This window comes from Gallus gallus, chromosome 1 (assembly GCF_016699485.2).
Source record: "Gallus gallus isolate bGalGal1 chromosome 1, bGalGal1.mat.broiler.GRCg7b, whole genome shotgun sequence".
Classification (NCBI taxonomy): domain Eukaryota; kingdom Metazoa; phylum Chordata; class Aves; order Galliformes; family Phasianidae; genus Gallus; species Gallus gallus.
Window position 1 is genome coordinate 36,901,707 of NC_052532.1, and position 12,876 is coordinate 36,914,582.

The 12,876-nt window shown below is 37.5% G+C and overlaps 1 protein-coding gene across 2 annotated transcripts in view; it reads left to right on the forward strand.

The window, feature by feature from the left end:
* TRHDE (thyrotropin releasing hormone degrading enzyme) overlaps positions 1-12,876 on the forward strand; it is a 220,268-nt gene that overhangs the window by 156,699 nt on the left and 50,693 nt on the right. For both annotated transcript variants that reach the window (XM_015283004.4, XM_040651098.2), the window contains exon 10: positions 9,139-9,227. In XM_015283004.4, coding sequence (XP_015138490.3) covers positions 9,139-9,227 — 89 coding nt within the window. The remainder of the gene's footprint in view (positions 1-9,138; positions 9,228-12,876) is intronic.

Genomic DNA, 12,876 nt, shown 5'->3' on the forward strand with positions numbered 1-12,876 from the left:
AATTGTTATCCTTCAATCCTTTTCCATCTTTTATTTGTCGTTCCTACAAGGTTAGTGCTACCTTCCCTTCCTATCTGCTGTCATCCGTGCTGACTGAGTTCTTGGAATCCCTTGACACCCTGGCACAGCGTAGGATGTGTGATGCTTGTGTGAGTGGGAATAAAATCCTTTTCTGTTGTGTTGTGCCTCTGGGCACAGCCTACAATTACTTTGCTGGCACGTATTATATCTAATGAAATCTTTGCGTTCTTGTGAGAATTATATTCACAGCATGAATGTATCATCAGCTCATTTTCCATTAAACAGAACTAACACACTGTAGAATCACACTTAAGAACATTACGTGATTTCTTGTGATATTCACATGAGCTTCCCCTGAAACCTGAAATACTCTTTACTGAATTAGATGCTCTACTGTATAACAACCTGAAAAAATCTCTGTCATGTTTTAAATTGCCTTTCCCAAAACTATGTCTAGAATGAGTGTTGTACAAAATTTTACTTCAGTACTGCTGAATTCTACTTCATATGTGATCTCTTTCTGTGTACAGATGCTCTAAAGCTGTTATGCTGTTGAATAGCGTTAGTTGTTTCTCATTTACCACTTTGCCTCTACTTGTGCTCTCAGCCTAGGAATAAATGCCTCTTGATGTCACAGCAACAAGGCTCGTAGTTTCATAGGTTACTTGAATACACTTTCAGGTTTTCCTTAAACAATTTTTCTTTCAACTTTCCATTATCTTAATATTCCAAATTTGCATAATACTGAGGCCTTCTTTTGCCTTGCTAATATAAACAGTAGTAGGAAAGGAGAAAAAAAAGGAGCTCTCTACTCTGTTTTTACTATCCCAATGGAATGTCCAAACTACATGCTATCTTTTAGTTCACAAGTTATAAACTGTCTCTTACTTTACAATAGATTTTAAGATTATTAGTCAGAAACTTCTGCAGCTTTGCAGTTGGATGCTTCTTCTTCCTGCTGTTATCTGTGCCTGTCTTGCAAATCAGCCAAATATGCAACTGTAGCAAAAATACACATCTTTAATTCTTGGATTTCCATTTGTTCTGTAAGACTTGTTTGCTTTCAAAATGTCAGATTTTCTCATTTCTGTGCTTTTGTGTTCTTTATTTTCTGAAATACTAACAGTTCGTGTGGATGGCTAGTGAGGTATTCCCTCTGTAGGAAATGTCCCTGTCAGCATCATAATATACTGCCAGAGTTGTGACTACTGGGAAAGACTGGGAGGTTGTTGCCCTCTCAGACTTAGTACTGCTTACCCAAGCATCATGTCTTTGTGCATATGAAATCTGAGCATTCTCCATCTGGAGACATGAGAATGAGAAGCAAATGCTAAGTAGACCTTATCTCTCAGCTTCAGCCACTTTGGATGTACCAGTTCTGTCTTTAACTGAATAGACAGGGTAGGCATTTTGGGTAATAAGATTTCATTGTTAAAGTAAGGAGGCAGGAGTCTTAACCAGCCTGTTTTACTCTTAGATATTCTTTTTATCCTTTATACTTCTAAATTATTTTTATGCCTTGCTTTATCTCTGTGCTAAATAGCTTTAATCGTATCTTTCAATCTTAGATTGCTATGTTCTCAAAATACTTTACAAAGATTAGTTAGTGTTGTAGATGAGCAAGAAATGGATTCTCATCCCACAGAAATTTTCAACATATCAAAACATTTTCCTGTACTGAATCAGGACAAAAATCAAGGCAAAGATTGAGGGAAAAATGGTTTAGAACATTCATTTCAATTCTGTAATGTCAGTACCTTACATTTCAGTTTTATTTTATCTTGCTCCTTTAACGTATCATTTCAAGCCAAGATTTTGAATCAGTAAACTGGAAATTTTTATTTAAAACTGTGATTATGTTTAAGCAATGTCTATTTTAAATGTTATCTTTGAAAATATATGTTGAAGACTTCTTTTTCCAATGAAATGCTTTGTTTTGAAAATTTGCCATTTTCAGGGAAACTTAATTTAATTGTGGAAGGTGTAGTTACCAACATTGAGCAGATGAAGAGGCCAATTCAGTTGCTTGTGCAGGTAACTGTTGCCACTGGAGGTGCCCTGGGGTACTTTGTTTGACCATGTGCTGCCTCTTACATGGGCAGGACCATCCATAGGTGCTGTCATCCCATGGCAGCTCAAATATGCTTCGGCAACTCAATAATACCACCTTTCACAACTCAATTTAACCCAGAGAAACTAAGTCACAGCAGAATGATGACTGAGATTTCACTAGGACAGCTGATGGAAGATAGATGATTTCTATTTTACCAATCTCAGATAGTTTGGACAATTCAGAATTTTGTTTCTCAGCTTAATAAGTTGTTTGAAGGTACATACAGATTTTGATGTCCAGCTTGTTTTGTACATCATTTTGTATGTGCTTCACAATAGGAAGGATTAGGAAAAAAAGCAGATGGTAACTCATCTGCCACATCTGAAGATTTGGACCTTACTGACTTCATGCAGTGCAGCTGAAAATATAGCCTTTGTATTCTCCTGTGATCTTATGTTCTAGCTGCAGTGAAACTCTGCTTTCTTGTGCTGTTAGCACATTTAAGCAGAAGACTGGATCTCCTAAGGTCCCTTTCCACCTAAATCATTCTATGTTTTAGCTTCCTGATTGTCCCTGCTCTTTAAAATAATTATGCTTACTATATTCTGCTAGGAGAGAGATCACATAACATACTTTCGTGCATAACATTCTAATTTTGTCCCTTGATCTGCTGTTAGATGTATTAAAACAGTGTTTTTTTGTGAAGTCTCTACATTGTTCTGTTTTTCTACCTTGTCACTGTTCTTTTCCTTCAGTTCTCAAGCTAAGTATATAATCAAAAACTATTACTAGGTGTCTTCTATTTCTAGATAGATCTAGCTTCTTGTAATTTTAACTGTTCTTTATGTATGTGTGGAAGTCCAACTCTCATTAAAGGATCCTGGAGAAAGTAATCTGTTCTGGGATAAGAGGAAAGATCCCAATTGTGAAAAAAAAATGCAAAAAGTGAGAAATTAAATGTTGAAATTTATCAGTGGAGGGCAATAACACATGAAATTCTTGAGAAAACCATGTTGAAGTTGCTGTTCATTGATAAAGGCCATGGAAGTATACGCTGCCAATTTTCCGGTAATATGAGGTGCGTGAGGATAGTGAAAACACAAGGCAATTACTAAGATTGAAGAAGCATGCCTCCGTGCTGTTGACGTGGTCGTTAAATGACAGGTGAAACAATGTTGATGAGTGTAGCAATGATACACATGAGAAAAACAGGATGGATTCAAAATAAACTGTTCTCCCCCAAGGAGGAGATCAAGAAGCTGTGATAGGTACCATCAAGCAACTAAATAGAGCAGTGGTACCTATTGCTGTGGACTTGTAGAAACATAGAATTGTTGAATTATAGAATCATAGAATGGCTTGGGTTGAAATGGACCTTAAAGATGAACTGTTTCCAAGCCCCCTGCTGTGGGCAGGGTTGCCACCCACTAGATCAGGTAGTTCAGAGCCTCATAAAGCCTGGCCTTGAATGCCTCCAGGAAAAGAGTGTGTAGGAAATGTTAGCCTAGAAGAGCAAAGAATTATGACATGCTGATTGCTTGGTAGACCTGCCTTCAAAACACCAATAGCAAGTCTGATTTTCTAAACTGGAAAAGAGTGTAATAGATAGAAAAAACAAAGAGATGGCCAACAAAACACGTTAAGTATAGTTGCTGTATATAGAACAGTAGAATAGACTTCAACCCAGAGTCTTTAATCCAGAAAAGGAGATGGCTTTAGGGAGTATAGTCTGTAAAAGCCCAAGGTTATAAAGAGAGAAGTGATTTTTCACATTCTCTCCCATTCAAAAAGCAGGTTAGTTAAACTCTGTGGTAGTATTTTAGATCATACAAAGTTCTGTTTATGTAAAGCAATTATATTACTTGTATACTCTTTATAATATAGCCAGTGATAATAGGCTTCTGAATATTGAGTGGATACCTTTATTTTTCTGTGAGTAATGACTAAGAGCAACTGAACTTCTTTGGTTAGCTTTGAGTCCGGGGAAAGCAAAAGAAATGTCATCAGAAAAATGCAGCATTCATTACAGGCAGTGGGTGGAGAACTGCTACCGGGAAGATGTCTCTTGAAAGCATATGGGTTTACATCTCAGCAAAATTGTTTGTTAATGTGGAAGAGTAGTTGAAGAGATGTGTAAAATCTGAAACTCCAAGAGCCTTTTATTTTCTTCTTTAATGACCTAGGATCTTTGTTTTGTCAGCTGATGAACTGAACTACTACCCTTTTTAAGCTTTATGTAACTCTTTACAAAGAAGCCAACTAAATGTTACACTGAAAATCCAAATTTGCCAGTTATAACAGGCAGGAGTGTGAGACATTCTTGCTTAATACGCCGTGGTCTCAGAATTTACCCACAAAAGGATCCCAATTCTTATCTGTTGACAGTCAAGGTGTAAGCAAGAGCTTGTCATAAATATAATCATTTTCTGAAGAGGACAGAATACCTCAATACAGGCTATATAGTCACAATGTAAGGCTAAAGGAAAAATAAAAATAAAAATCTGTGTAATGCAAGCAGTGCATAATTATTTACCCTCTGATATTTTGTGCATCTTGGCAGCTGCAAGTTTGTATTGCTAAATGAAGCAAGTTGCCCATAATTATTGTGTAAGCTAAATGAAAATACTAACAAAATACTAACACACTTTGATATTATGTATTGATACAATGCTACCAAAAAATGCAAAAGGTACCAATGCTTTCCCTTTAATTGTGAATGTTATCCTCTATTAACCTTTATACTAGCTTTTAACAGCATTCCCCTCTCCTCCATCTCTTCCTATATGACTGAACAGTATTTTGTACAACACCGTTCATATAATGTATCTATTCAAATTTTAAATGTCTCCTTCACCCTTAGAAGTAATTCCTTAATTTTCTGAAATAACCCTTAACTCCTCAAAATTTGAGGAAATCTGCACTGAGTTCCCTGTTAAGGCAATCCAGTTTTTATCCTGAGGGACATTATATACAGACATCTCTGAAGCCCTGCAGCATCTCAGGCAGTTTGGATGCATCATTTCTTAACTTCATTTTACCCAGGGACTGTGTGCTACTTTGACAGACATCCGATTCTTGCAGATGTACTTTTGAGAATAGGAAGACCACATGGATTTTTCCAATCCCACTACTTCAAGACTGGATTCTTATTTTCACTGGAATTAGTTTGTCAGAGCAGGCAGCAGACAGCAAAATGAAGAACACTGATCTGATCCTTTTTTCCCCTGGCCAGTTGCTCTGAAAGTAATGCCTCCTATTTATTTCCATGGAAACTACGGCAGATACAAAGAACAAAATAAAACTATTTGATAGAGCACATTCTCAGCTACAAAGCACTATTTTTAAACATAACCATCACCATTAGCAATGCATTTTCACCAGCAATGATCAAGAGCCTGTGTGCTGCACTCTTAAAAATATGCATAGCTGTCCAGAATGTGGCTTGTCTTTCACATTGCTGTTGCCACTGCTGAAACACACTGCCCACCACCTCACTGTGCTCACATCCACTGTTTGGCCTCCATAAATGTATAGAAGCATCAATGAATGTCAGTGAATGCAATTTTTTTCCTCATGAAGGAATTCAGTTCCACACCTTTGCTTTATATACACTTCCATGTCAGACTGCATTCTGTCAGTCTGCCTCTCTGCTGCTATACCACCAACATCTGCCTCTGATGTCATGGGCCAGTGTAATAAAATAGGAGGCATTACTTTCAGACCAGTCTTCATACATACGTAGAGTACAACAGTGGTGCTCCCAAAATGTAACAGAATAATCAAAATACGTTTACTACTAACAACCAAAACAAGAGAAGAGGTGAATGGATCTCTTTCCTCTTTAAACTAGAAGAGTACCAACGTACATCTGCAAAAAAGTTTTCTTTTTCCAAGTCACACCTGGAGAACATAGTTCACACATCATTCAGAGATGGTATGCAGAAGTTATCCTAATAAAAATACTTGACAGGTGAGCCAGATACATCTCTGTGACATATAAATAAAATAGTTTGTTAAGTCTTGTTCTGCAGTAGTAGTAGAAGATACTCTGAGAACGAAGGTGAATGGAAGGAAAAAGCCCATAAACATGCAGAGACCAGCAGCACTACAGGTGAAAAAAATGGGCTTCTGGAGAGGTCCATTGAATGGAAATCTGTGGTTCCACTGGTAAATCAATAACCAAGAAGATGAAATTTGGATGTTCTGGGGAGGGTTAGGAATATTAGGAGCTCCCAAATCTTGATGAGGTACATATAAAGGTAAATCTACCAATGCTGATCTTGCCAACTAAATCCACACATTTTCTGAGAAGGTGTGGCTTGCCTGACTCCAGTTCCATAGCAAAATCTTCTTTCAGAGATTTCTGTGGGAGTTTCCTTAATTGGAGGTAACACAGTAATCTAAGGTAGTTTAAAATTCTTCTCTGCAGTTATTGCAGTGTACAAAAAATATCTTTTTATGATGTTCTTTCTCAAAATTATGAGTGTCTGTGTATATACTCATACGCATGTATCTGTATAGGTTTAAATGTGTTTAAATCAGCAATGTAGGCAATTCTCAGTATCTTTTATTTGGTAGTATACAATTTTTCAGTAGGTCTTTATCTCAAGAGTCATAAAAATACTGTGCAAATGCAGTTCTTTCAAATTTCTCATATACAAAAGTTCTTTCCTTTCAAATAAGTTATTGGCTTTGTGCTCATTTTTGTCTCATTTTTCTTGATCATAGTCTGCCAGTGTCTTTTTCATTCTAGAGACCTAACTGTTGAGAACTGTGTGTGCTTTTAAAGATGATATATTTCCTAAAATACTTTTAGTAAAGATGGAATCTTAATATGCTATAGGTGTATAGTAAGGTATAAGCTGCTTAAGAGAGTAGTGCATATTCTCCACTGCATCACTTTTACAGCATCTTCTGACTGCCTTCACTTATTGAACCCAGAAGTTATTACTACTGTAACAGAAGCATCAGAACTGAGTACATTTTTTGCCTCATTAATCCAGTTCTGAGTCCAAAGTAGGTCAACAATGAAGCTAACTTTGTGTGAAGACTCCAGACTGAGAACTGGAGAAATGAATGCACCAGTGGACATTCTTTTCTGCTGGCTGTGCTGGTTGGCAATCTGCAGCAGAAGAGATGGGTGGGTAGTAGCATCTTCAGATGCCACAGCTTAATTATCCAGAAAGTATCTGCCAGAGCATGTGCTCACATAAAACATGTCTTTGGTGCAGCAGTCAATCTATTAGCTTTCCCAGTGTGTCATTGTACTTATATTCAGACAACCCAGAATCACTTGAGACTTTTTTTCTTCTCCCATATGGCAATAAATGCCATTTTTTTTCTTTGCACTGTCACTCATATCTCTTTCAGATGTGCACTTTTGCAAATATCTCCCCCTCTCTGCTGAATCACTGCTGTACTGAAAACTGCTTCTCTACATATACAGTCCAGTTTTGCATGCTGCAAAACTCTATGCTTGAGGAGTCAGGCATCAGGGCACAGTGAAGGATGGCTTTGTGTGAAGGCATTGGGATCCAGTACCCCAGCAAGGCTGGGGATGGAGTGGCAGCCAGACTCAGACTGGAGTCCAGGTCACTGGTCAGGTCCATGGAGATGATGCCAGGATGGGGACATTGACCCCAAGATCTTACAGCCAGACCTCCCAGAACAAGGCTCTCATGGTGTGCACATGAAATGTGCAGAGTTACTCATTTATGGAAGTTCGTGCTGGATATGGCCTTTGAAATAACAGAAGCAAATAATCCTTGTGTTATTGATGAAATGTGGGAGAGAATAGCAATTGTAGAAGTCTACTGTTTCTCTCTGAGTCCGCACAGAAGGAGTTCAGTGTTACATGTTACATGACCCATGTGATTTCCAGTACTGAATGACAGGTGTGCTTTCAGGCACAATCCTTGCAGACCATCATACTCTGACTCCAGTTATGGCACAGTTGGGTAGTGCTTATACAGTTCATCTGAGCATATGTGAGCAAACCTAATTTTTTAGGTACTGTAGGCTATCTGCAGTAATGGCAAGAGGGAAGCTGATGTAGACGTTGAGAACTTGCCTGTATTTGTCTTTGCACCATTTTAACTGTCAGTCTAAAGTGATATACTTATTTGGTATCTGAGCAGTAATCTACAGTGATATCTGAGTTGGAGCGATTTTCTTGCTGTGCTGCCTTGCTAATGCAGATGTACTCCCTGCATACAGAGATCATGCAAACCATTACTGTGTGTCTTCCTTCAGTACACCAAATGACAAAGCAGCCCTGTAAGGGAGGAGTTCGTTCTTTCACAGTAGTTTGGGAGTAGAGATAATGATGAAGACACGCAAGAGTTCCTCTTTTCCATCTGCCTTAAAATATCAGCTTCATACAGTCAACTTCTGTTTGTTGAGATAAATATGTTTCAAAAAACTTAGGTAAATTATAACATTTATTCCAAATGAGAAAAAAAAAATGATACCCTGGATGGAAGTTGTGGTTGTGATTATACCAGCTTATCTCCAAATCCACATTTAGCATGTCTTGTCCAGGTTGCAAACACATCAGTGATAACAAACAGTGCACAGAAGCAGAGAAGCAATTGTGTTCATTTTTTTATAAACCAGCAGCTATGAAAGCCCATCATACCTATTTAAGAAGTTGCTAAATATGTATGTTATTTTTAAACTTTGAAGTCCTTACAAATCCAAGGATGTTTTATCTGGAAGTTCTCTCTTTCTAAGCAAATGTAACAAGGTTTATTCATTCTATAGGATATCATTATTTCCTCTTCTGTGAATTCTTTTGTTAAATTAGGAAAGCCTTGCAAAAAAGTCCTCATATAATGATAGTGTGTGAAAAATGTAAAATACCTTTTTAAAAAAATATGAATGACTTTTTCATTGTCTTACTGCTATTAGCAAATGCATTTCAAAATCAAAATAACTTGTTAGAATCCACATCTTTACACTGCTACTGAAATTGTGTTTTGATTTCTTTGACATGATCCCTGATTGCTGTGAGAAGAATCAGTTCAGTATTTTTGTTCTTAGATTCCCCCTCCTTTGTCTTGCAGCTACTTGTGGCAGATTCCATTAACAATTGCAGTAGGAAATACGAGCCACATCTCATCAGAGGCAATTATATGGGTGTCTAACAAATCAGGTAAAACTAAACTTTCCTCCCAGTGGAATCTCATAAAGCATACTTGTGTTTTCCTCAACTGTTTCTTTGGAATTGATCCTAGATAATTGTTTAGTTGCTCTGCACCCAATTTTAGCTACCTGAAATGAATTACTAAGGAAGTATTGGGAAGGGAGGGAGGAGGAATGAAGTATAAGCAGCAAGCAAGGTTTATATTATCACAGATATTAGACAGTATAGTGAAAAGTTTTTACATAGTAATGTGTACTTAAGTGCTAAATATTTTGTATTTAGCAATACATATCAAATTATTGATGAATGCAATTCAATTTATTTATTTGTGAAAGTTAAATGTAATATTCTTGTAGCAAAGTATCTGATGAGTATGACTTAGTAAATGCAAAACATTTGCAATTTGTCATTTTGTAACTCCAATCCATGGTCAGAACCAGGCCTAAGAAATACTGACTGTTGCTAAAAAAATTCCTTATTGATCTGACAAAATTTTTGTATTCTTATTAGATAACCAGATACTGGACCTTGAAATTGCATTATTCTGCTTACCGCTTATTCTCTCCCTTCTCAATTCTTACATGATCATAATAGCTATTGTCCTGAGAACAGCTAGGGCTGGATACTAGTGGTTTTTTGTCATCTATAAAAAGGAATCTCACTGTAAAAATTTTATGAAATATTTATTTCCTTAGCAGTTCATGGTACATCAGCTGACAGTTTTGAACTGGAATTGGAGTGGATGAGGAAACAAATGCGGAGACTTAAGTAAAATGAGTGTAAGGGTAGGAAAAGAAATAGCCGTATGTCCCCATGACACATGACTTATAAAGGGTGAACTTACACCTTCTTGTAAAATTAAAAGGCTGTAAAGTCTTCCCTCCAACAGATATTTAACTGGAGAGAGGAGTGAGTCAAACCTGTATGTGTCTGTGTTTTTCCTTTTTCTCTTTTATAAGACACCAAAAGGTAGTAGTCACATAATGCTTAGCAACAAGCAGAAGCAGAGATGAATGGTGTAAGATTAGTAAAAATCTGAATAAACCAACTTTCTAGTGGTATGAAGTATGTTGTCCTTTGCCCTGATCATTTGCAACCCATTAGAATGTAGCATGTTTGATGTAATGGTCTAGAAGTGTGCCTGGGACCAAGGTGCTTTTCTTAAATGGGAAACATACTCTAGTTAAAGTATACTAAGATGCTGTCCTGCTTTGCAGAAGTATATTGCATTGGCTGTACTTCTTTATATGAACACCTTAGGAATACTTGAAAACCTCTTTGAGCTTTCAGTCTGCCTCAATGACCTGCTCCATTCTCGTCCTTTAAGACTTAACTGAATTTGCTTGAAGTTAATAGAAAGATTCCCATTGACTTCAGAGAGGGCTGATCTTCTCAACTCATCTCATTAGACTGTACTCCTGATGCCTCCTTGATGCCTCCTTCCCTTCACTCCTGCCTCGAAAGTTCAATATATCACTATTATCTGCACAGTTGCCTTTTGCTTGCAGAGTGCTGTGAAGGAACAAGATCATAAAACCTCTACACGCTCTTTTAAGATCTACTTACTCCCATTCAAGTGCCTTCAAGAAAACAACAATTAGTGATAGCCAGTGTGAGCAATCATTTTGATGTGGCTGCTAGTATAGAAATTAAAGAGGAACTGTCTAAGTCATCAGTTTCCAGTGTAGCAGATCAATGCCATCGTGATCTGTTGCCATTATCCACGTTCATTGTCGTAACTTTCTCACTTACCTGCTACATCTCATTAAAATGAGACTGTAAAATGATGAGTATTGTAAGGATGTAGTTCTCTTGCTTATATTTGTTGTTGTCTAGTTCATTTGGAGGATTTCTCAACATTAAAAAGACAAGCATGTATGTCCCTACATGTGCTCAGTATCTGATTCGTTGTGTATGCTGCTATATATTAGGGTAGCTATAGATTCTTCTGTTGCACTCCTGGAGATTTCTGCAGCTCGTATGTTTGTTTCATGAGGATCTGGAAGGGACTGTGAGACTGGAAAGGGCAGTTTTCAGGCCTGATTTGTCTGGGAAGGAATAATCCTGTAGAATTTCTGTTGTGTTGAGGATACATGTTTTTGTGTTGCTCCAAAGAGCAGCCAAAGAACAACCATGCAATTCCTAAGTGGAACAAAGCATTCCAGAGGGCGTTTGGAAGATTGGAATCAATCACAGTGCCCTTCAAGTGAGTGTAATTGAATACAGACACTCAGATCAAACTTGTCAGACTTTCTTCAAGATCCAGTATTGTAAGAGAAATAAAAAAATCCCATAACACTGAAGTTTAAAGTGGAAATTATTATTGTTAGGAACTTCTGCTCTGTCATAGATCCAGGTCCTGTTTCTTTTTCTTTTAAGTATGTGCCCTCTTTCCTATTCTCTGTAATGATGTGCAGTTGGTAAAAAATCAAGAATCAGCTTTGATCTTGTCTCCACAAGACAACTGTATTGCAGGTCTCAAGGGAAGATTTTGAGCCATTCTGTGGAAAGAGTACTAAGTGTGAAAGAACAGTTCCACCCATTACATTTCTGCATATCCAAGAGAAGCATACAGATGTCTTAAGTGAGGAGGCTTAGCTAGCATCCATTTCATTTAGAAAAGCAAAGCTGTGGACTAAGGCCTACTTGCTGTTTCCTGGGCAGGAGTACTCTGGCAGTCAGGCTCCAGCTAGGAAATAGGACTCGGGAGATGCTGCTGAACTTAGTGAAGTTTCCAATCTCACCTCGTGTACCTTGACTCATTTGTAATGTTCCAGGGAGGCAGTCCTCTGATGGACCTCTCTGTCTCTGATAAAATGAGTCATTCAGACCCCTCTGATTATCTGTGTAAGGTTGCCAGGAGATGGAGGAAAGAATGTTCAGCAGGACAATTGCCCTTCAATCAGCAAGTATCAACTTACCTACAATCCTGGCACAATTTTGACAGGATGAGGAAAAAATTAATCCCTTTATCCCAACTTTTACTCCCGGTATCACAGTGAAGATCCTAACAGGAAACTGCTACTTACACTTGTGTAACATCACCTTAGGTGTTAGCTGTTCCACTATGTAGGAATGTTAATAATGTAAGGGTAGTCTGAGGTAAGACTATGAAACAGAGCATGATTGTATTTGCTGATATGATCCATTTACTATAGAGTTCACTATACTAAAATATTTTTTCCAATGTGGAACTAAGGCAACATGGCAAGTGAGATGGAAAGAACATTCTGTTCTGGTTTGCCTTTTCTGAGTACGAAAAGTTGAATTCTCTATTAATCTCTATATGAATTCTGCAAAAAGTTTTGCAGATTTTAGTTAATATCAGTATCTTTACACACACAAAAAAAATGTTATTGTGATGAAATTCCTTATGGAACATTTTCTCAGAAAATTTTCACTTGCTGTTCTTGGCATGAAATTGTGTTATTCTTCTGTAGTTATTTTTACAAGAAAATGGAATCAGCTCCATCAATAGTGATTGTACCAGCACAAGCCAATTTCCCAGTGTGCTAAGAGTTGTATAAAATGAAAAGTTAAAAGAAAATAACAACTGTGAGTCTAAACACTTGAAGTGGTAGTGTTTAGCCCACGCTCTTGTCAGCACGGGAGTAGTTTCTTGCAGAAGGGTGCCCTTCACCCAGAGCTGCCTCGTGTT